We start from the raw sequence: 24225 nt of genomic DNA on the forward strand, positions 1-24225 counted from the left end.
AACTCCCCACTAGTATTTCATTTCATCTACTGATATGCTTTAGTGCTTCATGTTTATATATTAATGGAGAAAGATATCAAAAACAGAGTATGAAGAGGCTATGTTAGAATTTCCCTGTGTCCCTGTGCTCATTTCTCTTTGTCTCTAGAGCCGGTGGCCTCTCCAGGTGCTTTTCTCTGTGTTGATTGCCTGTGGCCTCTTGTACAGGGGAATGTTAAGTCCTGCCATTTCACCCAGATGCATAAATAATAACAGTAATTACTCGCACAGCAATCAAAGCGTCGCTCCAGCGAGCCGGGGTCTGTCTCGGGAACAAATCGATAGACATCTTAAAAGCCACATTGATTGTGTGGCAAAAAAAAAAGAATACACGCACACAAACACACTCTCAGATGCGATCGGGGGGATGGGGGGAGGTCAGATAGTGAGTTTAGCAAGGTAAATAGATGTGAATGGAATTGGATGGTTGAGGAAATGAAGGGGTTGCTCTTGGATAGCGGTATTGAGCACAACAGTGACCGCCCTCTTTATGCGCTGCCATCGCTTTGGAGAGATTTTACGCATATCCATTTTCTCTATAGGGATTAAAAAATATTCAGTGTAGCATTTTAAGATTTAAAGTTTACAATTAAGATTACATACATAATAATACAAGATTACGAACTTAAAATTTAAGGAAATTGCAATTGGTTATAAATACTGTAGTTTTGTAAGGCAATCATATACACTGAAGCATTGCGAATAATGTAAACTTAATAAATTTTTACATTTGTCTAATAAAATGTTTTGTAATAAAAGATAAATAAAATAAATATGACAGTTTGTGGAACAATTTATAGCAATTTATTATCATTTCTTTTAAATTCAACAATTTAAGTTTGTTTCAAAATATATAAGTTCTGCTGGGATGTTGTGGCAAGGGCTCGTTTCCAAGGTAACAAAATGTTTCAACATCTCATCTCTTTAAGATTATGGGTTATTCACCAGGATTGTGCAATTTTTTCGTCAATACGTCGAACCAATGTGGAAATCCCATTGACCTATAGCTTCAGAAGCGCACATTAGCTCTGAACAATCCCTTCGTTCCTGCTAGATCTGTCTTTAACGGTTTGTCTTAACTCTTATGAGGAAATTAATTGGATTCTTACTTCCTAAACCCAACTGTTGCACTCCATTGAGAGCGTGATAAAGGAGGAGTTGTGTGTTGCCTTGCTGTGGGCAACCTACTCTTGTGTTAGAAGTGTGTGGATTATGTCTTTATACCAGATCAATCTGCAATGTCCTGGCCTTTACTGATGAGAGCCAAACAAGCCATCGACCTGAACCCTGCTTGAGCAGGGGCATATTTAAAATAAGATTTATTTTGTTCTGTTTGCCCGTTAAGAAATTCTCCTGTTCATTTGGGAGAGCAGAGGTGAAATGCAATAGATTTGTAGGCAAATTGGGTTCACTGCCAGCATCACATAAGCTTGAGCATACACACTCTGAGCAAACAGGATACTCCACTCGCAGATTCCAAAAGAGTTAGCATGTTGTTACAGAATATGTGATGTGGTGTTCAATGGTTAAATTATGTTATTACCATCACCTTTCAGTATTAAATGAGATATACATTTATTGTATGCACTTGAAAGATATAAGTGCACTTGAAAAACTTGCAGGCAAAAAGACAATGAAAATTGACCTTCCCTTCCCTAACCAAATCCCGACCCAACCCTGCTCCCACCCCTCTGTAAAATGTCACCTTTTCCGAGCTTGCAGGTCTGAATTTGATCAGAATTTGACAGGCAATTTATATGAATACCAGCATTGTGCCTATGATGCTTTAAAGGTAACTACAGAAATGTAAATAAGAAGATACGTATTGATTATGACATACTTATTATTTATTATATATTTACAAAATATGAAAATTATACTTTGGCCAAAACATATGGCACTAAATGTATTGGTGATACTTAAAGAAGCTAATAATATTTGTGAAATATAAAGCTCTGCATACACTGCACATACTCCAAATCTGGCATAGTCTTAATCTGTCATTCTCATAATCCGTGATACTCAATTTGGAATGCTTTAATCTGAGATACTGCAAATCTCGCATACTCCAAGACTTTAATTCTCTTCATTTAAATCTGACATACTCCAAATATGGAATACTCTCAATCTGCCATAATCCCAATCTAAAATACTATATGTCTGGCATACTCCAAATCTGAAATACTATCTGCCTGGCATACTCCAAATCTGAAATACTATCTGCCTGGCATACTCCAAATCTGAAATACTATCTGCCTGGCCTACTCCAAATCTGAAATACTAACTGCCTGGCATACTCCAAATCTGAAATACTATCTGTCTGGCATTCTCCAAATCTGGCATTCTTTCAATCTGCCATAATCCCAATCTGAAATACTATATGTCTGGCATACTCCAAATCTGAAATACTAACTGCCTGGCATACTCCAAATCTGAAATACTAACTGCCTGGCATACTCCAAATCTGAAATACTAACTGCCTGGCATACTCCAAATCTGAAATACTAACTGCCTGGCATACTCCAAATCTGAAATACTATCTGTCTGGCATTCTCCAAATCTGGCATTCTTTCAATCTGCCATAATCCCAATCTGAAATACTATATGTCTGGCATACTCCAAATCTGAAATACTAACTGCCTGGCATACTCCAAATCTGAAATACTAACTGCCTGGCATACTCCAAATCTGAAATACTAACTGCCTGGCATACTCCAAATCTGAAATACTAACTGCCTGGCCTACTCCAAATCTGAAATACAGTCAGCCTGGCATACTCCAAATCTGAAATACAATCAGTCTGGCATACTTCAAATCTGAAATACTATCTGTCTGTCTTTCAATCTGCCATAATCCAAATCTGGCATTCTTTCAATCTGCCATAATCCAAATCTGGCATACTTTTAATCTGTCATCATCCTAATCCGGTATACTCCAAATCTGAAATACTATCAGTCTGGCATACTCCAAATCTGGCATTCTTTCAAACTCTTCTTCTGGCATATTCCAAGACTGGCACGATCCAAATTTATAATATTTATGGCATACCACGATGCTAAAAACTCCATATTTCCATATTCCATAGGAATATTACTTCACTGTAATGTCCAATGTTTTTGGGCATAATAGTGAACAAAATTATAATGCAACTACATTTCAGTTATGTTAAGAAATTTATGTTCATGCACATTTCCGCTAAATAACGTAAATTAATCACAATCCAGTAAATCAAAAGTGTTTCATAAGATTCATGTGTCTAAATGTGTTATTCCAGCCTTTTTTGGGCCATTATGAGGTCAACACAGGAGCAATTATTACATTATCTATAAGCAATAGGACACAATTTGAAAACCCTTTGTAAGAGGTCATGACACCCCATTTTACACCCCATTGATGGACTTGTCCACCCCGGTTAATCTTCCCGACCTTTCGAAAGACTGTAGGGTTCCTTAGGCGGATTATGCAGGGTCAAAAACTGAGGATGATATGCGTCCTTCCAGGCTGCTGGCCTTCAGAACCCAAAGCTTCAGGCCTAGATGGAGGTCTTGGAGCTTAGCCTCTCATCTCCTCCCCATGGCCGAAGCCACGCCATCAGGGAAATACAGAGGGACGTATGGCTAGGGAAATTGATCCTGGGCTCTTTAGTATGCGGACCCATCATCATTCCTCCTCCCCTCCTCTTCCTCTGCTTCCTCCTCGCTCGCTCTTCGCCCATCAGTCAGAAACACACTGAGAGGGAGTGTTGTGGACAACTGCCCGGACGTCTCATACATATTAAAGCCTAGCTATTATTTATATCATGTCTTTCTCTCGCTCTCGCTCTTTCTCTCTTCTTAACCCTCTTCTAAACACTTACCAACAATATTTTCTAACTTCTCACTGCTTCGATATATTTTCAAGGTTTCTGTGCAGCTTGAGGCTAATTATTTTCAATTGTATTTTTAGAGTTTGTACTAGGGCTGTCAGTTTATAATTTTCTTCAAAACAAAGCGCATGGATCAAAACTAAATTTGTCTTCCCAATGTAGTTTCCCCGTAATGCACCATTGTTGGCTGTATGTTTCCGAATCTTTTATGAGCTACACATACCTATCCGAGGCCTTGTGGACCAGATTATGTTCTCCTAGCCGGACCACCTGTCTGATGGATTTACCTTTACTTTTACCTCTCAATTAGCTAACAAAGGCTTAAAAGCCTGGACTCTTGAAAATTCATCCCTCAACTGATCCCCAATTACACAGCCCAGCTCTTTGCTCGCCCGCTCGTCCGTTTTCTCTCTCTGCTCTTCCCGCTGTTTGCACCCGACCCGCCTTGCGCACACACATTAGTGTCCTTGACGGCCAGCGGAAAATCCTTTAAAATCCCTCCGTAAATGGATCTAATCCCATAATAAATGGCTGTGTCCCACAGACAAGGGTGTTAGGGAGAAAGCGGCCTTTTATCAAGATGGAATGAAATCTGACCCACACAGATTAGTTTTTATAGATCCAGGGGTCATGGGAATGCAAATCGTTTTTTTACTAGTTCTAGTTATTAGGTAGTAGTTTTGTAGAATATTTGAGGGAGTTAAGTCGTCATTGATTCCTCCTATTCATTGTTTCAAAAGTCTATGATTTTTTGGATGAACTTTATTTTTAAGCATGAACCCACAAGATACTTAACCAACAAAATACTGGAAAACTACATGTTCTTAATATGGGTTAGGGTTAGATTGAGGGCGAGACTCATTTACACAGTAAGTACATACTGTACAAAAAATGTTAGGCAGCATGTCCGAGCTGCTTGTTTTTATACAGTACATTTATATATAGTATAAATACAGTACCGTATAGTATAGCATGGTATGGTACAGTATGGTAAAGTAAAGTATTTTAAAGCAAGATATAGTGTAGTATATCATAGTATAGCACGGTAGTGTGGGGTATGGTGGGGTACGGTAGGGCAGAGTCCTGCACGGGTCCTATTTGGTAAACTCGCCCCCGCCCTGCAGTAATTAAAAGAACACCCAACCCGTCACCCGATAGCAGCACTAATTTCATTCCATAACCGACCCTACCCGTTTGACATACACACCGCGACCTGAACTGCAGCCGCATTAAATAAACGTAGATGTATGCATGCAGGGCCTACACGAAACCAGTAATAATAATAATTCATTATCCGTTACCAAACTATTTAACATAATAGCCTATACAAAAATATATAATAAAAAGTACATTAATAATCATGAAGCCTTGAAACATTTTTCAATTAAACATACAAACATAAAAAAGCATAAGTGGGTGCTTGACTTAAAAACATTTTTTCTGCAAATAGTTGCATTAAACACAACTTGACAATCTAACAACCTAAGCTAATTAGCTACTAGCTAACAATATTGGATGACTGTTGGTTGTCTCACCCGAAACTCTGCAACACATTAAAAGCTAAGCTGCCATCAAAGCTGAATGAAGTGTAATGCAGGAAAGAGACTGGTAGCAGCATGATGTTAGTTGTGATAAGAGCAAAGAGTCGATCAGCTGTCCATCAGTTGCAGGCAGCACAATTGGCTACAATGCTCAACGCTGAAAATTGCGCTGCAATTAGAAACCAGCTCTTCAGACAGAGCTTGAAGTGAACACAAATAAGCAAATGGCCGTGTAAAAGCAGCTCCCTAAGCTGCGTTGAGTCGAAATAGTCTTCTTGGCTACTGGACCCACATTACGCCCTCGCCTGTAACGTTCCCGACACGCAAATGACACGTGAATATTTATTCCACCAGTTACATCAAATATCCGCGTGCAGGACTCTGCTGTATGGTACAGTGCGGTGAAGTATAGTCTGGTAGGCTACTGCAAGGTGTACTGTAGTATAGTATATTATACGATAGCATAGTACAGCAAGGTACGGTATGGCAAAGTATAGTATTGTACCGCAGGGTGTAGTGTAGTGTATTATAGTATAACATAACATAACATGTCAAGGTATGACACAGTAAAGTAGTGTAGTATAGTATAATATAGTGTGGTGTAGCATAGTGTAGTGGAGTATAATGTAGCGTACTGTAGCATAGGACAGTCATTTTACTTACTATTTTAAAACTTGTTTGTGTAAAATACAAAAATAAGTTGAAATTGTTGATTTGATCTGGTTAAGGTAATGTAAAAGCATTTAAAATTGAATTTTTTATTTGAAAAGTTTAAATTACTTGTAAAACCAATATGATTTAAAACCTTAAGGCAGCTAAACAAATTTGCAGTGTATAACACAGCCCAATACCTGTAGTGGACAACTTGCCATTACCAGTCTGCCCTTTGGTTGCATAAAGAGAAAAGAGCTTGGACAGATTCTGGTTTTGGATATAGTTTTAAATGACACAAGGGTCAATACATCATAACATTCTATAATTTACAATTTTTGAACCGAGCTGCTCATTTAATATAACATAATTTTTAAGTAATCTCATACATTTTGTGGATTTTTTTGAAAGTTTGTAGGTTTCTTTTTTCATGCCGTGAGCCTTGTGTGATATGCTTACACAAGGCAGTTGTTGTGCATATTTTATGAGCTTCATCTTGAAGACTCTTCTTATACATTTTGTTATGTGCAGAAGATAGAATATTTAGTGTAGGTCATGGCATGCCGTAATTAATGTTTTATGTGTAGTGTTGCTTTTATCTCTCTCTGATCTTTGCTTTTGAATGAGCGTGTATGTGTGTGTGTGTGTATACTATTGGCTATGGATGATTCTATGCTTTTCAAGGTCTCTCACTGGTTGTTAGCAAATATGTAGTGATCCAATGTCATGTTTCTTGTATGCAATTCACTTTTTCATCTAATGACTGTTATCGTATTGATCTATCGTGCATGTGTATGCACAGGTTGAGTTGACTGGCAGTAGCGTGTTCGATTACATCCACCCTGCGGACCATGTTGAGATGGCAGAACGCCTTGGTATTAGGCCACACCTCCGGGCGGAGGCAGGCTGTCAAACGTCCCATGAGAGTGCTTCAAGCTCCGCCTCCACACCATCACTGGCGGGAACTCCAGAACCAGGTAACACAGTCAAGACATCAGAAGTCAAGCTTTGCTCCTGAATTGATGTCATTATCTGTAGATATTGAAGCATTTTTAACGGGTAGAAATCTTTATGATGTATGCAGCACCATCTAGTCCCTGTTCACCTGCAAGTGAGCTGTCAGAACGTGGCTTCTTCATCCGGATGAAATCCACCCTCACCAAACGCGGCCTCCATGTTAAATCTTCTGGTTATAAAGTGAGTCCTTCATATGTGATCTACTCCCTCATCTGATAACATCACCAAAGGATTTTTGTTTATTTTCTCATCTAATTCAATCATTTTGAACATTCCTTATCAGGTGATTCATGTAACTGGTCGAATACGCTGTCGCCCCGCCCTGGTGCCAGGCTCCTCCCGTCCCTTGCATCGGCCAATGGGGTTAGTCGCTCTGGCTCACACACTTCCGCCCTCCACGCTTAATGAAGTGCGCATGGAAAGTCAGATGTTTGTGTTCAGGGTCAACATGGACTTACAAGTCACCTACTGTGAGAACAGGTAATTTCCCAGCATGCGTTTCAGTAAAATTAAATACAAACATACATTACTACTTGAAAGTTCAGCGTCACTTATAAGAGCTCAATATTGTTTCTGCTAAATATATGTTTCAATATGTTTCTCATCTACACTGTGAAATTAAATGTAACTATTAGACAAAAAAAATATTAATTTATAACACATCAAATTTATAGTATTTTAGCATATTTGTATAATTTTTATGTTTTCAGTTTTGTCACTTGCCTAGAATTTGCAGAAATGTCTGGTTGGTATTTTATCAAACAGCAGCTTCTTATCTCCAGTATATCAAAAACACAACATTTCTACACTGTCAAAATTACGTAACAAATTTACTTTTGTAATGTAATTTTCTGCCAGTACTTTATCCGTTTATTTGACGGAGATTTTCGTAAATGCTAAAATGTAATTCAATGCCGTGCAAAATTTTAAATACAGGTAAAACAACTGTAATGAATGCAGAATATTCCTTCATATTAATACAGTATTTTGTGCCCTATTTTTACGGTGTAACTTCTTTCTAAGAAGTTATTTCAAATGAACAACTAGATTATTAATTTTTTTTCTAAATGAGAAACATTTCAGTCAGGTGACTCTTAACCATTCAACAGCACTGCATGTAAAGTTTGCAACATTGTATTGCCCAAAAATCTTCCTGTGCCAATCAGACAGCAGATGCAGACTGTTGCACTGACATGTACTCGTGTGGCTTTTGCAGGATTTCTGAGTATATGGACCTCAGTCCAGCAGACGTGGTTGGACAGACTTGCTATCACTTCACCCATGTAGAAGATCTGGACACCATCAGGCAGAGCCATGAAGACTGTAAGTCATAGCAAATAAAAGTCAAAGCATTCTTCTTGCTAAATAAAATGATTGTTCACATATTGACAACAGCGCCCCCTAGCCATGTGCACAAACTGCATCTTCAACATTTGCGTTTAAGAAATGTAGTAGTGTGTAATAAAGTAGTAATGTGTTTTTTGTCTGACCAACCACTTACATGTTTATATTCTTCCTCCCAGTATTACGGAAGGGTCAAGTTGTGACGGGCTACTATCGCTGGCTGCAGAGGAGAGGAGGCTATCTGTGGATTCAGTCCTGCGCAACCGTGTCCATCAACCACAAAGCACCCCATGAGCGGAATGTCATCTGGGTCAACTATGTGGTCAGGTCAGCCTTACTGGTCCAATTCTGATCTCATATGTTTAAACGTTGTGCTACAGAATAAAAGTATGTTCACTGATCTAGAAAGAAGTGCCGTCAGCAATCTTGCTCTCATCCGCAAGATGATCTTACATACACGAGCATGCGCATGTTAAAAGGAGTCAGACAGAAACAAGGAAAAAATTGGCTGAATTTCAGTGATAATTGGACTGGTGATATATAATTACAGCAAATGGATGTCAAAATTTTCTGGCTGAATGGTGTTTTAGTTAATTAGCTTCTTAATTACGATAGCTAATTAACTTCTATAGCACCCTGCTGGAGCCATGCTCATTCACAAGAATGTGTGTGTGTGTTTGAAAGGGTTGACACAAGTGTGTAACTCAGTCTTCACCGTCAAATCTAGAGCTCTCTTCCAAAAAAAGATGAATTTTTGACTACTGCCTACAAAGGCTGTTTTTTAGGCTGCATGCTGACCAAACATGAAACATACTATACAACTCGTGAAAAAAATAAGGTGGTCATTCCAGTCCAGTGTTCATTGAATTCAGACTTATTCCATTAAAATATATATTTTTCTGAACTTTTCGTATAAATTCTTATATTGTGCTGTTTAATTAATTACATTATTATGTATAAAAAAAGAACAAGAAATAAAAAACGATATTTATATTTGGAATATGGGAAAAAATTAAATTTATTTCGCAAACAGAATAAAGGTTTGTGTCAACATAATATATGTCTGTCTACACATACATGCATATATTTAAGAAATTAAAAAAATTATATCTATATACTGTATCATTTAATTATTGGTAAATATAATATAATGTAATGTACATTTTTCCTAAATATGTATACTTGAACATGTATGTGTTTCTAAATTCAAAATGAATATGCACAGTTCACAGACATATATTATGCAGACACAAACTTTGATTCTGGATGCGATTAATTGCGATTAATCGTGTGACAGCCCTGCAAAAAAAGTTATTTTTCCCAGACATTTTTTCTTAAAGATACTTTTGTGTTACACAGACAGACAGCGCACAAGAAACGACTTTTTTTTAGAAGGCTGCATTAATTTACTGCATTCCTTTTGAAACTCTCAGCATGAGCACAACTAAGCTGCCTTAAAATGCTTTCTAGGTAGAAAGCTAGGTTTTGGGTACTACACGAGGTAGAAACGCAACCCTATGTAATGCCGGTGGACCTCCTGTTGTGTGATTCCATCTTAATAAATCATTGAAGAACATTATGTAAAACAGTGTGATGTTTGTAGTTAAGCTACTATGTGCACTGAGGCAAGGTTTAGCATTTAAATGGTCAAATGTGTGAAACTCCCCAAGGAGAAGCGCTCACTCTCTTTCATCTGGATTTTCAGTCGACCAGAGCTGGCAGACATGCCTCTGGACTTATTACAACTCCCAGAAAGCCTGAGGGCAGAACGGCTTCAAGTAAGCTCCTCCCCACACCACAACTCTCCAAAGGCACAAGGTATGTTCTGAGCCAGAGGCTCTCAACCTTTTTCGGTCTGCAAAACCCATACTTTAGAATCCAAAATTCGGCACAACATTACATTAAGTATGTTTTTTTCCAGGTTCCACAGTCACGCAGCCTATTAAAACTAATGCCGCCACAGCCGAACCGGACCGCAAAGGAAAGGAAACCTACGCCAATTCGGTTTCCAGCCAACCAGAACAGACAAGAAAGCGATCACACCATCCTAATTCTGACAGCGGTCCTCCAGAGAGCAGGAGGCGTGTGGAGGTGTTTCGTCAGAGAGAGGACAGCCCATGTACCTCCTCAGACCAAGCCAGCGACAGTGAGGTGGAGGAAGAGGAAGAGAGAGAGACTCAATGGGACCACGCCTCCAGCGGCAAACACGTGAAGAATGAGGACGGGACGGCTAAACAGGGCAACGGTAAGATCCATAACGGCCGCGCTGTGATCCAGCATCTGAAGAGTGTGGTGACCAGTTCAGCATCAAATATTAAAACTGAACAGGAAGTGATGGGAACAAATACAGGGGGGCGTTGGAGCCAACCTCCACCCGGTGGAGGCACCAACGGAAGCAGTCCGTCTTCAAACTCCACCCCAACAGAAGCTCCACCCAAGGGTCTGTTCAACCCTCCCTCCCCAACTTTGTCTCCGCCCATCTCTGCCCCGCCTCTGGCCAGAGATGATCGTTCTTTTCACGGAGGGCGCGCTTCAGACTTCGAGCTGCTCCAGAGACTGACCGCGAGCGGAGCTGCGGGACGGGTGCTCTTTCATCCCCTGGCACTCGGACCACAAGGACCTCAAAGTCTCTACGCGCCCAGTACGATTCGCTACGCCCCAGCTGAGATGCCGGGGGGACATGCTGAAGGTCATCGCTCGGACCACGCGGCAAAAACTCCAGCTTTCTTTCCACACCTGCAAAGGATCGCGTCTCTGCCGCCCTTCAGTGGCTTCTCTCCAGCAGAACACACCTTTCCTCCGACTCTGCCCTTCTGTATGAATGGACTGAGGGGTGCCGCTGGAACGGAAGAGGACTGAGAGAGGGAAAGAGTGAGAGAGAGAGGTAGACAGAGAGATAAAGAAATGGAGAGGCACTAACAAATAAGGAATAATACTCCAGAAGGGACTACAGGAAAAGACTGGGCAAACAGTCTTCCCAGAATCCTCTTCTCTGTTCATTTGTAGGTCTTAATCTCTCTGGTCAAGCTGTTAAAGCCATATACTGATCATACAAAGGATATCATGCAATTACACATTGAGAATTTAACGATCCGTCTTAAAGGAACCGGGAACATTGTCCCCTGAAGGGACCCACTGAAATTTTGTCCTGGGCCGTTTGATATTAACCAATAGCTCTGGGAATATGCAAGTATGGACCGGAGCATAATAGTGGGCATTTGCCAAAACAGACATTCCTGACAGCATACATATGAAAGCACAGTCCAGAGGTCCCCGGATGGCCCTCGGAGGGACAAGACTGATAAAAAGTAGAACTTTTGAACAATGTAGAATTTTCAGTTTTGTAAAAAAAGAAAAATGATTAATTGTCTTTAAACGTATGAAAAGAATCACTTGAAAAAAAAACATGTAAGGTCATAGCCATATATAGACCACGCTAGAGACTTCATACATACAAAGCCTCCAAAAAACTCCAGAGCAAATATCATAGACTAACCTTCCTGTCAGTAATTTGGGGTTTGTTGGGATGGCGGGTGGGTTGGGGGTGGCTGTGTGTGTTGTTTCGTCATTTATCATGTCCAAGCACTTATAGTATGCTGTTGCAGACACTTAGCACTTCATCTATGATTCTGTATTCTAGTTCTCCTACAGTAAAACCACAAGAAGTATGTTTACAGTAAGTGTGAGCTTGGTGTACACTGTATGTTATATAAAGGTGCAATCCTTAATGGTAAAAATGAATTCTCTGCTGGTTGAATCACACGCAAAAAGAAATTATATGTTAAATAAAAAATAAACCTCTTTTAGGACCAACTTAACAACCAAATAAAATAAGAATATTTCCTTTCAATTTCTCATTGCCATATAATTTACAATATGAAAACGGTAGTGATTAATATACAGCCACGGAAAAAATTAAGTCACCATTCCATGTAGAAACGAAATTTTAATTTCAAATTTGCAAGAAATTTTGTTACTTCAATTTAAATGGTCCCTTATTATTTTCAGCGGTTTTATATTTATTTCTTCCTTTGGGGGTGAAATGTCACCTGGACTCTTTTAGTAAGATTCGCCTCATTATGTAAAAGAATCCGTCTAGAATTAGTTTTAGGTTGAATTTGACCGTCTAACTTTCACCCAGACATTACAATGATTTGCAGTCTCTAGATTGAAATAGCACCTTCAGATTTTGAGAAGTCAGATTTCAAAGAAAGTGAATGTGATGTGCACAGACATGATGGACTTTTTCACTCTTAGACTGATTCCGTCAAGTTGAAGGACATCAAACATTTAGCCGACTTAAGAGGAAATCTTTTGGTGTATGTATCTGTATGATACTCCACTAGTAGAATCTCAAGTCATATGTTAAGCCAATGGAAATCAAGTGTGTGGAATCACAAAACCCCCAAAATGGAAATGGTTCGCTTCCATCTGACTGTCATTTGACCGCTTTTGTCAAATCTGTTCAGATTCTTTACTTGGATGTAAAATTAAGGATTGTACCTTTTATGAAACAGTCACTAAAGGACTACAGAGCTGAAGGTAGTTATATACAAATATAAAAATTATGTCATCATTTTTTTGTTCTTGACATTTTTTAAAGAATGGTCTTGCTGCTCTTTTGTGTTTTTAGATTTCTTATAAATGTTAAATCTTACAATTTAATTTCTGGTTTTAGATGAATACTGAATTTAAACCCAACTGCTAGTCATGTTTTAATGAATGACATGAGATTAATGATGACTGAATTTTTATGTGATGTGAAGGTTCCAAAAACTAAAATACTTAAATACAAAAAATTGTATGGTTGTAAGTGAACTATAAAAACTATATCATGTTCTTATAAAGTCACACCGAAGTGGTTTGATAAGCAGTAAAAGCATTTATTATCACAAAACCTTCTCCAGATTGACACATTTTTCTAGGTCTTTTGTTGTTTTTGTGTGTTTGCGAGTTTCTCATGCAGTATTATCATATACGTATACGTGGTTTTCAGTAGCACTACATGATGTGAGGTGGTCTTTTTATTTCTAAATGTGATTGCGAGTGAATGTGTAAATAGATGAGAGAGAGAGAGTCAATCCAGAAAATATCAGCTGAAGAGTTGATGTCCTCTTGACTCTAACCACTGTGAATTCAGCTTCTTTATGATGAGGAGATGTTTGTGAACATAAAGCGCCATGAGCATTAAATGAAAATGATACATTGTGAAAATGATTATTATGATAATCCGAACATCAACAATAAACTCTATTCCAATAATGGAGCATTTGTTTGTGTAACGTTATTAATCCGTGGAGAATCCCCAGTATATTTCATACCCTTTAGCCACTTGTTCGTGCTTTTTAAAAAGTTCATATTGAGACCACGGTAGTGATGGTTGATTCAAGTACTAATTGAAAACTTTGTTGAAAACTAATTGAAAACTTTGTTCGTGAAGTTCTTTCAGTTTTTTTGTAAATTAACATTTTGACAGTGTGCTGCATTACCTGGTAAAACCCTCCTGGAAAAGCATCCTTTGAAGCACCCTGTACACACCAGGTACACATTTAGACGGACGTTCACAGATATCCCAATACCAGCACTGTTCTTTTTTTAAAATAAATAAAAATAGTCCAACCTTTAAAGAGATATATCTTACATTTCATTGTGCACCTATAGTAACCCACAGACAAAAACCACCCAACATTTTGATTTCCGTGTTTATGTACGTATCAGTTTGAAAACATTTTGAGTAACCTTTGAGAACTTTGCTCTAAACAATAATGAGAGTGGTCTAATTTGATTCCTTGAGGCACGCCAAATGGAACCATATACCCAATGTTCCTTGGCTAGCCATTGTGGGCGTCGCCCATTGTGACAAAATGACGTCCAATAAAATGGAGACGCAATGGTGAATCGCTACAAAACTTGGTAAGGTTTATCAAGACCATATTCTAAGCGGACCAGTTTAAGGTCAGCACCCCTGGAAGTCATGAGGTAAATGTATGAAAATGCTTATAACAATTCAAATAATTTAAACATCATGTCTCGATTTGCATTGTTAGATTTGTTGGCTCAAACCAAGTATACCAAATTGTTCATATTCCACTATATTTCCTGTCCCCCATAATGAATTTTGTTCAAAAAATGTGTACATGAAGTATGAAATAGATTTGGGAGCTACAACTGACATCATTTTACAATGAATCTGCTTTAAATCTGCACAAGAATGGCTTAAAAAAGTGGAATAGGTCTGCATGCCTAAAATATTTCTATACCTAAAGGTACACCCTAAGTAAAAGGTTTTTACTTACTCAAGCCAGTATGCCTTTCTTTCTTCTGCTGAACACAAAATATATTTAGAAAAATGGTAGTAATTGTAGTAGTTGGTAACCAACAACATTGGACCCCATTGACGTCCATTCCATACATGTTTGGAATGATAACGAATACATTAGTTTGAAACTAATAAACAAAAAAAAGCCCCAAAACAAACACCAGTTGAATGCTCTAAACTGGGCGTCAATGGCGTAAAGGGGATGGGAAAAGTGAGCTATCAAAAGAGATGAACAATCAGCTATTATCCAGTGTCAATTTTGCAATCCGCACTGGTCCATGTTAACAAGTTCAAAAGAAGAGTAAAATAAAGAAAAGATGAAAGAAAACGGATGGGATTGATGCGATGAGTCGCTTCTACATCGGCTCCCTCTGGGAACACATGTAAGCTACCCGAATCTGTCAACTCTTCCGCTGTGCTCACAATAAAGTCTTTCGATCGGCGTTCATCATAATCCGTGTACAGATTCATAACTCTCGGTCCCCGTCTTTGAAGCGGAGTCGGGAAGCAGTCCGCCGTCAGAGTAACAGGCCGCAGGGTCGAGACAAAGGCAGACGTTGTGATTGAAACGCGGAGTGTGCTGCTAGCGGTGGTGTTGTGTTGTTTCAAGAAACCCAAGGGAGGGGCTCTGACATTGAAGACGGGTTAAAACCTGTTTTACATTCAAGTGGCAGGCCTCAGTTCATTAGTGTGAAGATCATTCCCTCTTGACGAGTAAAGGAATTGCATACTAAAGCAGTCGAGTTGTTGGGAAGAAAAAGGCGAATGGCCGGACCGTGTGCGTGCGCATACAATACCTCAACCATGACTTAAAGTTTCTCCTCTAAAACACCCTCTGCGCCGATACCTTCAGACTGACTGATTATTCTTTCTTATATATAAAACAAATGTTCAAGTAAATCTGCAGTTTGACACACAGGCTCTGTACATGAAATGCGGGTGGGTGATTAAAAACTCAATTCATGTAACACAGGTGTGCGAAGTCTGGCTGGGGGGATGCGTGTTTGGGCACCGTGCCCTTTAGCCGCGTGTCGGCCTCCGTAAATGCCCTGAATGTGAAACAGAACTGCGCGCACTAAGGGAGAAACAGACAGACCGCGGGCCAACTGCACTGAGACACGCCCGGAATCAGTAACTAACAAACTGCACCAAAACACCAGAGGATGAGGAGTTTGAAAATAGGCAAGAAAAGAACAAAGAACGTCTGGCTCGGTTTCACTTCCCCACCTCGGCTCGCAGCGTCGACGAGTAACTCAATAAAACAACAACACTACTGATTTAACTATTATCCCTAGCGTTATAGAAGCTAAGCTGTTTTATACGACAGTTTAAAGGTCCAGCGTGTGAAATTAAGCGGCATCTAGTGGTTAGGTTCCGAATTGCAACCAACGGCTCACCCCACCCCTCCCTTCAGAAGCACTGCGGTGGCTAACATTTTCACATCTTTTCGGAAGGAGATAATGTATTTATGAAACGCGCTCTGTAGAGCAGTTTGTCCGTTCAGGGCTACTGTAGAACCAATATGGTGAATTCCATGCAAGGGGACCCGTGGTGTATGTGTATAGAAATAACTTATTCTAAGATGATAAAAACATAACACTTCATTATGTAAGGTCTTTATACACCTCTGAACACATAGCTATGCATATTATATTGCATTTCTGTCAATGGATACTGCAAAAAATACAACAATTTACGAGTAGACAAAGCAAAATCAAACACGCTCTTCTAAAAGAAGTAATGGTGCTCCGATTCCTTTGTTTGGATGGTTTGTGTAAATGACAGTTCAAAGACAATTAACACATTTGCTTATTTAATTTGTAGCAATACATTTAGTTAAATGCTGCGGCTTGTTTTATCAACTATAAAAATGTAAAGTTTTTCTATTTTTCTTAGTTGCAGTTTTTTTTGTTTAAATGTATGTAAAAACAAATATTATATGTAAACCATAATGTTGCTTTTTATATTATAAATAAAAGCTACTGACCCCTTAAAGGGATAGTTTGCCCCCACATCTGTCATTATTTATTCACCTTTATGTCATTTAAAACCTGTATTTGAATCTTTCTCCGGGGAAACACAAACGAAAATAGATCATTTGAGAAATGTATTATTGGCTTTGCGCCAACGCTGTTCAGTCACCAACATTCTTCAAAATATCTTCTTTTGTGTTCTTCAGAAGAAAGAAAGTCATACAGTTGTGAAATGACAAGAGGCTAAGTAAATGATGACAGAATTTATATTTTTGAGTAAACTGTAGCTTTATCTCTGTTTTCATCTTGTAGTAATATAGCTATTTTACATTATAAGTGGCTAGGCTTAGGAAACTACAGTTTTAAAGCTGTCAGCTTAACCTCTAAAGCTCACCAACGTGACATTTCTATCAGCAGCACCGCAGAATTCACGCCACCTTACACATCGAACCCGTCCTTCTCAGAAATGGTGGAAGACAAATGTGCCCGTGTAGCCCCATTTATGTACATATTCATAGACTCATTATGTACTGTAAATAGCACTGAAGGTCATGCATAAACAAATAGACTGTAACCCCGTGATAAACGTTCACAATCAACATACAATGAATGTCATCGGTTTCAAGAGAGTGATGGATTCTATATTGTAATGCATATCATATTAACATATAAATATAACAAAGTCACATGGACAAAGATCCGTCTCATCACATCCTACCTGTTATATAAATAATTATTTAGAAACTGACAAAATGTGTTTTGAGAAATTGAAAAAAAAGCTAAACAAGTCACCATTCCCAAATTAATTTACATGCTGTCAGATAAGTGCTGTCATTTCTAAAAAGGATTTATAGGAGATCTTTGAAAACAACAACGGTGACAAGAAATCCACGAAATCTTTGATCACAATAATTAAAATAAATAAGAAGCCCTTTCAAAATGTACAAGTAGAAGTGTAACAACTAATAGAAGAACTGATTCACATGTACCAGAGTCCCTGTACGCTCTGAAAACACCTCACACGCATACAGAGCACCAGATCACTGTCTGTTTACAATGAATATCTCCCTCTAGAGGAGCCATCTGCCCTTGATATCTGCCTCAACCTGCACTCATTTTTCCTTTGACTTTCACTATTTTAACTAACTTTCTATACTCTAGTATAGACTGCTGTTATTAAAAATAACTAAAAGTTGGAGAAAAATGACTCAAAGCAGTGAATATGATAAAAAAGGTTTTGATCTATATAGAGCATAGAGACGCTTTCAACATTATTTGGGTGCCAAAAAAGATTAAAATAAAATGATTTTCAGTTTTTCTCAATATAGTATGTTTTGGTGTGATTAAGTAAAATTATAATTTTGTTTCTTTCTGTGAAGTAGCGACATTGCTTAAGTGTCAAGACAGGAATTTTTATGCTTCACGGTGTATGTCTTGCCCCACAGCACTTGTTTTTTATAAACGCATCAACAGATGACTTGTTTGAAAACTAGTTTGAAGCTTAAACATCACTAACAGATTTTCCAAAACTATGGACAAGAAAATACAACTCTTAATATGTATTAGACAACAGTTTATTACAGAAAAAGACTCTTTCTCACGATTTCTTTCTCACAAGCAGCATAACGCTTACAGAGAAACTATCCAGCATGCAGAAGAACTCGGTAAGAACTCAGCGTGATATGCAATCAATAAACCTAAACATACACGGGAGTAGAAACACTCCAACCAAACACTCTCATAGAGTGAGTGTATGACACGTGTGTAAAGCCACACACACACACACACACATGCATACCTGCCTCAACAGGTACATCTCAAATCACGAGATTATCTATGCATTAAAGACTGCGTGCTGTAAAAAAGGTACTAACAACATGTACAACTTGGATCCTGCATAAATGCTCAGATCAGATTGTTATGCATCGATTTTCCCTGGGAGAAAATCTATGAGATAGGAAATGAAGATGTCAAGCGATCTAATCTAACCACTGAAAATGGTTCCGTGGAGAATCCGTCTCTCCCAATCAAATCTGGAAGGCGTCATTTTATGGAGAAAACCAGCGTAGAAAATTATGCACTGAATTGTGACAGACATTACATCGATCCTCAACCTGAGCAGGACTTAAACAGATCAGCTTTCCAAGAACAATGGTGGTTTTATGTGCTGATATTAGATTACAAAAAAGAATCAAAATAAATAGTTTAACCAGCAAATACAATTCTGTCATCATTTAATCACTTTTTATGTTTTCACATACAATGAAAGCAAACGGTGACTGCAGTACAGCTTGTTTGCTCTCCATCCCCTTTTATTGTATGGAAAAGATCCTTTTTTGCATTGTGCAGTATATCAATTATATTTGTAATGAGTAAATGACAACAGAACGTTCATATGCGAAGCATCTCCCTTTAAAACAGTATTGTTGAACACAAGCGCTCAGCTATAGTTTACAAATAAACTTTCACTTTCATGTTTTAGTACTCATATCCCACAACCAGGGAATACAACAAGAAAAATATACATGTATGGCACTGACCCGTATAAAACCAACGGGGCAGCCCGTGTTTAAGAGCTCATGTTGAATAACACACACCACAAGTCACTCAAATCAACAAATCAAGTATTAGAGTACTGCAAAGTATTATTGGTAGAAGTCGCCGCTCTATGCTGATCTGAGACCCGAGTAAAGCAGTTTTAACAGATTGTGAAAACAAAGTTCTGGTGCTAGGTCCCCTTCTTCACTTCTCTTTGCCTTTTTCTTCAGGACCGCGTATTTCGCGTCTGGCCCTGCAGTCGGCACACTCCCCATCTTCATTTCTGCCGTGCTCGTCCTCATCCTCATCCTCATCGTGGATAATCTCCACCTCCAGTCGGCCAATATAGAGCGATACCGCACACAGCCAGAAGAGGGCCACGCTGGACACCACACCTGTTTGGAGCAGCACGGCAGGTAAAGAAAGAAACATTATCCTCCGTAAAGACAGAAGACTGCCCACGTATGACGCACCGCCGAACGACACGCACACTCCGCCCAGGATGAAGAACGCTGCAGGAGGAAAGAAAGAGAAGGTTCAGAAGGTTGGAACAGGAATGTGTCTTGACATAATTTCTACATTTTGCCACAAGTGGGTGTGAATAAATGAGTGTAGAACTTCATTACCTGATGTGACACACAGCAGACCGCACGTGTCCCGTCACGTTACGTCGCATATGGAGCAGACATGGTCTATGTATCGATTATTCTTTTTTTGGCCTTTTTAATATTGTTATTATTTATTTGGAAGCCATGCAGAATTATGCATGAGCAATTCAATTTAATAGATGCTCCAATAAAAAGGTTTTCATTTGCCCAGAGCCCACCTTCAAATATTTTATAGTTGTTTCAAAGTGGAGGTAACATGCTATGTAATGCATTCTGAGTGCTGGCTTCTCATGCTTAACACGGTCATCTTGTTAAACGTAGTATTTCTGCCCTTGATTCACTCCCCCAGCACTCCAACTTTTTCAGAAAGTTTTTTTCTTATTCTGGATCCCTGTGTCGTCACAGGGATCTTATTCCTTTTATTGTCCATTCTCCCGGAAAAGCACAGCAAGCCAGCGAAAGAGCCTGAACCACGAGCCAACCGACGAGCGAGACCCGCTTACCATTAAGATTGTGTTGGCTGCATCAAGATGGGCTGCGCTGCAGCTCCTTACACTTGCGTCAGTGAAGTTTTGATGCGTCTATCAGTGATGGAAGTTATATAAACAGTGGATAACAGTGGATTTGGAGATCGTTTGAAACTGATATATGCCTCGGCCGCAGTGCTTAAAGATGCCGGACATGAACTGCACGCACTAAGTCATACGTCTGTGTTTTGTTGGCGATTGGCGTGTACGTGCATAATGTAAAAAACACGAAGGGATTAATGTGATGTGTTGCTTGCTCGTGCTGTACTTCCATCCCACCCTCCCCACAAGTCCCAACTCTAGTAGCTCGTGTTTCTTTGCTAAATGATCGTACCGCTGTATCTCTCTTTTTTAAATGTGATCAAACTAAATACTCTTCGAAGATTCGACATATGCAATACTGCTGTATAAGCACTTACTATGAGATCGGCAGAAACTGCGTGTGTTACCCGATCTTTAATGAAACGGTCCTTCATTTAGAAAAACACATGTAAGATACTTCAAAAGGTATGCTAGAAAATCAGAAAGGAAGAAAAAGAATACCGTACCGTATCCAGCCTCTCTGCCCACATCACTCTGTACAAAAGCTATAACTCCAATCCCTGTCGCCAACAAACCGTTTCGAAACCAAGATAAAAATCCTGCAATAGAAGCAAAAGGCATTCTAACGGAATGTTTAAAATGGGAATGTATTAGTTTTAATGGAAGCTATGATGCTTTAACAGAAAGGACAACATGCTTTTATTCGTTTCGACTGCATACTCTTCACAGGTAAGACTTTGTTGTGTTTGAATGGTACAGTTTGTAAATTGTGTCACATTTAATCTCTACATAGAACCAAATATTTTCTTACCTGTCTCATGAGACTTCCTCAGCATCTAAAAATAAAAACACACACGTTCAGATCCATCACATATGATCAGTGTCTCAAAACCAGAGCAGTCTACTTAGTGAACTGTCTACCTTATACACCATCATATTTCTTTATAATTCACTTATTAGGAAAATAGGAAATAAATGTTTTATATCCAATATTATACAAATGCAATTTTGGTTAAGTTAGATAAATGCATTGACAATCTCTGGCGCTCAGTTTATAATGACAATGAAGTTGAATCAAATAGGAACTATGGCATCACCATGTGAATGTAAATAACACGTTCACTAGGATGTTTCATCTGATGATGACAAAGTGAATAGGTGTTTGTCCGTTTACCAGCGCATCTGCTTTATCTAGCTCAGTGATGTATTGTTGCTCCGGTACTCGTGCACGGCTCAGAGGGTTTTTCTCGGCCGCGCGGCGCGCAGTCGCCCGGTGAACGGAGCGCGCTGGAAACGGCACCGACCGCCGCAAAATCAGAGCCAACGGAGAAACAAACCGCCTGCACGTTAACCAACGTATGGAGGTCATTGTTTACGAAATGAAAATAAAGCCAAACACGACCCCTCTACGAACTTTGACCTTTCACAGTGCAGACGAGTGTGTGTGTGAAGTCTGCGATGTGTGTTCACAGAAGTATGCGTGAAACTGAGTGGCGCCCTCTATCGATGCCTTCCGGCGTAACATTATAATGTATATTTAATAAACATACTCGATATGTGGAGTTTAGTTTCCTTTGAATGTTGACATTTTTGTCACGCGCTGTTATATGTTTTAACAGAAAATAAAGCGAGGTTGGGTTAAATGTTGGGAATAATGTAGCGTGACATTTGACAGTTGTCCACACGGTGGCGCTAAAACACAATAGACCGCAAACTCTTTTAAACATTTATTTGGTAGCAAACTAGATAATTTGATAATTTACAAATATTTTTTTAAATCATGAAACTACTGCAGTGTAGTTCACATTGGTATACTCATATTCTTTTTTATGATTTTAAGTTATTTAATATTCATTGAAATTCTGATGACACAAACAGGCCACTTACTTTTGAAGGCCAACCATTTTAAATGAATAAGACTCAACTTGCCATCATTTTGTTATCAACACACACCAAAGTGTTGACCCAAGAAATTGTCAGAAATGTTGAAAATAATGAATGAATAATTTAATAAAATGAATGCATAAAGAATAACTGCACAACTACTTTTAGCATTGGCATCCATTAATGTAAAAACATAGATATGAAGATGGGGCACAATTTATAACAAAATAAAATATGTATTTTAAAATAATTTCATTAAAGTCTATCTCTTGTTGCAACTCTGAGACATGGTGGTAAACGCAGACTTTCTTTCATGACCCAATTAAAGATGGATTTTAAAATGCATAAACGCTTTTTCAAATATGAACCCTTTATTGCACTTTTTGTCTCTCTACACAATATCCAAACATCCCAGTGTTTTATGATTAATTGTTGGTTTGCTGTTGTTTATTTTTCATCTCAACAGTTGCAAAGCAAAGGGACACCACTTTCCACTGCAAATAAAGAATAACCGTATTAGGTCTATTGCCCATATACAGTACAGTGGAATTTAAACTTTTTAGAGAACAACTTAGTGCGTGTTGCCCCCTTCCGGTGGCCTCTCTCTCTCACTGCAGTGATCTTTTGTTTTGATGTGATCCTGTGGGATTGTGGGTCGCCACGCCTGAGTAACCTGATGGTCATATAGCGTGAGGAACATGGAGAGGAAAGAGGGGGTTACAGGAAAGACGGAACTGTGTTGGTTAGTATGTGTGTGTGTGAGGAACGTTTTAAAGAGAGAGTCCCCATTGATATAAAGAATAAGCTCTGAACCTCTGTGTTGTCACGCTGTATTGTCCCTTCATGAAGACTATGAAAGTTTTATGAAATAAGATATTCATTTAGTTTTTCTGATATACAGTCTTACTACAAAAATTATCTATCTATAAAACAAATGAATGGCAAAAATTTAATGAAATTATAAATCAATGTTTAAAAATCAAAACACCTCCACAGTTTCCAACAAAATTTTGTCCACATAAAACACTTGAAATGTGATTTGTGAAGAAAATCTTTTTTTTGTGTCAAGCTGTAATTTTGTCAAATTAATAAATAATGGGAAAATATTCCTTAATAAACACATGATTTGTTTGGTCACTTCACACATATATATTCAATATTTATTTGATAAATTATTTAACAGTACGGTTGTATTTAAATCCTGAAGTGTTTCTGTGAAGACCTGGTGATACTTCAGAGACGTATTCTTTTCATTTCAGTTTTCGTCTCTCCAGTTATATGGTACATTTTGCCAGATGACAGTCTGAGAACTCTGTTGATGAACCGGTCAGTTGTAAGGTTAAAGACTTAGGATCCAAGTACAAAAGGCAGTACACAATACAGTTGATAAGATGGATGACCAGGATCTTCCTCTCTCTAGTTAGACTGGGTAAGGAAAAACCTTTCCTGTTTGTCAACACATTCCAAGACTAATATCTTGTGTAGCATCTTTTTTCAAAATACAAACACCTACCATTGTGAGATCAATCAAAACTATTTTGTCAATATTATCACTCCATCAATAGGTTAACTATGTTCAATGTGATAAGATTGTGATATGTTGTTATTTGTTTACACTTATTTAAGTGAAGAGACAGATGTTTGTCATGTGTCCTCATTTACTGCTGATTATTTTTTACATTTATTATAAAACTTAAACTTGATTTCAAATGTTTTTGAAGTAGATGATAAGATAATACGAGGCCAGAATAGATTAATAAAAAGTCAAGAGAACATTGTGTGTTTACAATGAATATGGTAAAATATTCGACAGATTTGATTGACTTTGGGTTATTTAAGACAACAACATTCTCAACATAAAAATACATTTGAGAAAT

At 38.4% G+C, this 24225-nt stretch overlaps 2 protein-coding genes across 3 annotated transcripts in view; one reads left to right on the forward strand and one right to left on the reverse strand.

Annotated features, from left to right (window-relative positions):
- The window catches only part of npas1 (neuronal PAS domain protein 1), a gene marked incomplete at both ends in the record, with an annotated part of 28171 nt that extends 16855 nt beyond the window's left edge, over positions 1-11316 (forward strand). The window contains 7 exons of the mRNA XM_079480916.1: positions 6899-7073; positions 7181-7293; positions 7397-7593; positions 8330-8436; positions 8637-8784; positions 10163-10275; positions 10379-11316. Coding sequence (XP_079337042.1) covers positions 6899-7073; positions 7181-7293; positions 7397-7593; positions 8330-8436; positions 8637-8784; positions 10163-10275; positions 10379-11316 — 1791 coding nt within the window. The remainder of the gene's footprint in view (positions 1-6898; positions 7074-7180; positions 7294-7396; positions 7594-8329; positions 8437-8636; positions 8785-10162; positions 10276-10378) is intronic.
- Positions 11317-18303: 6987 nt separating this feature from the next.
- tmem160 (transmembrane protein 160) lies at positions 18304-21975 on the reverse strand. Of its 2 annotated transcripts, XM_079480893.1 has the most exons (5): positions 21639-21946; positions 21276-21300; positions 20971-21063; positions 19761-19799; positions 18309-19682 (listed from the first exon to the last, which is right to left on the reverse strand). In XM_079480893.1, the coding sequence occupies exons 1-5, from the start codon at positions 21831-21833 to the stop codon at positions 19492-19494; spliced, it is 543 nt and encodes a 180-aa protein (XP_079337019.1). In that variant the 5' UTR covers positions 21834-21946; the 3' UTR covers positions 18309-19491. The 2 variants fall into 2 exon arrangements, with proteins under 2 accessions (XP_079337018.1, XP_079337019.1); XM_079480892.1 differs by having other exon boundaries at positions 18304-19799; positions 21639-21975.
- Between the last annotated feature and the right edge of the window lie 2250 nt (positions 21976-24225).

Source organism: Barbatula barbatula, assembly GCF_947034865.1.
Source record: "Barbatula barbatula genome assembly, chromosome: 19".
In the NCBI taxonomy this organism is placed as follows: domain Eukaryota; kingdom Metazoa; phylum Chordata; class Actinopteri; order Cypriniformes; family Nemacheilidae; genus Barbatula; species Barbatula barbatula.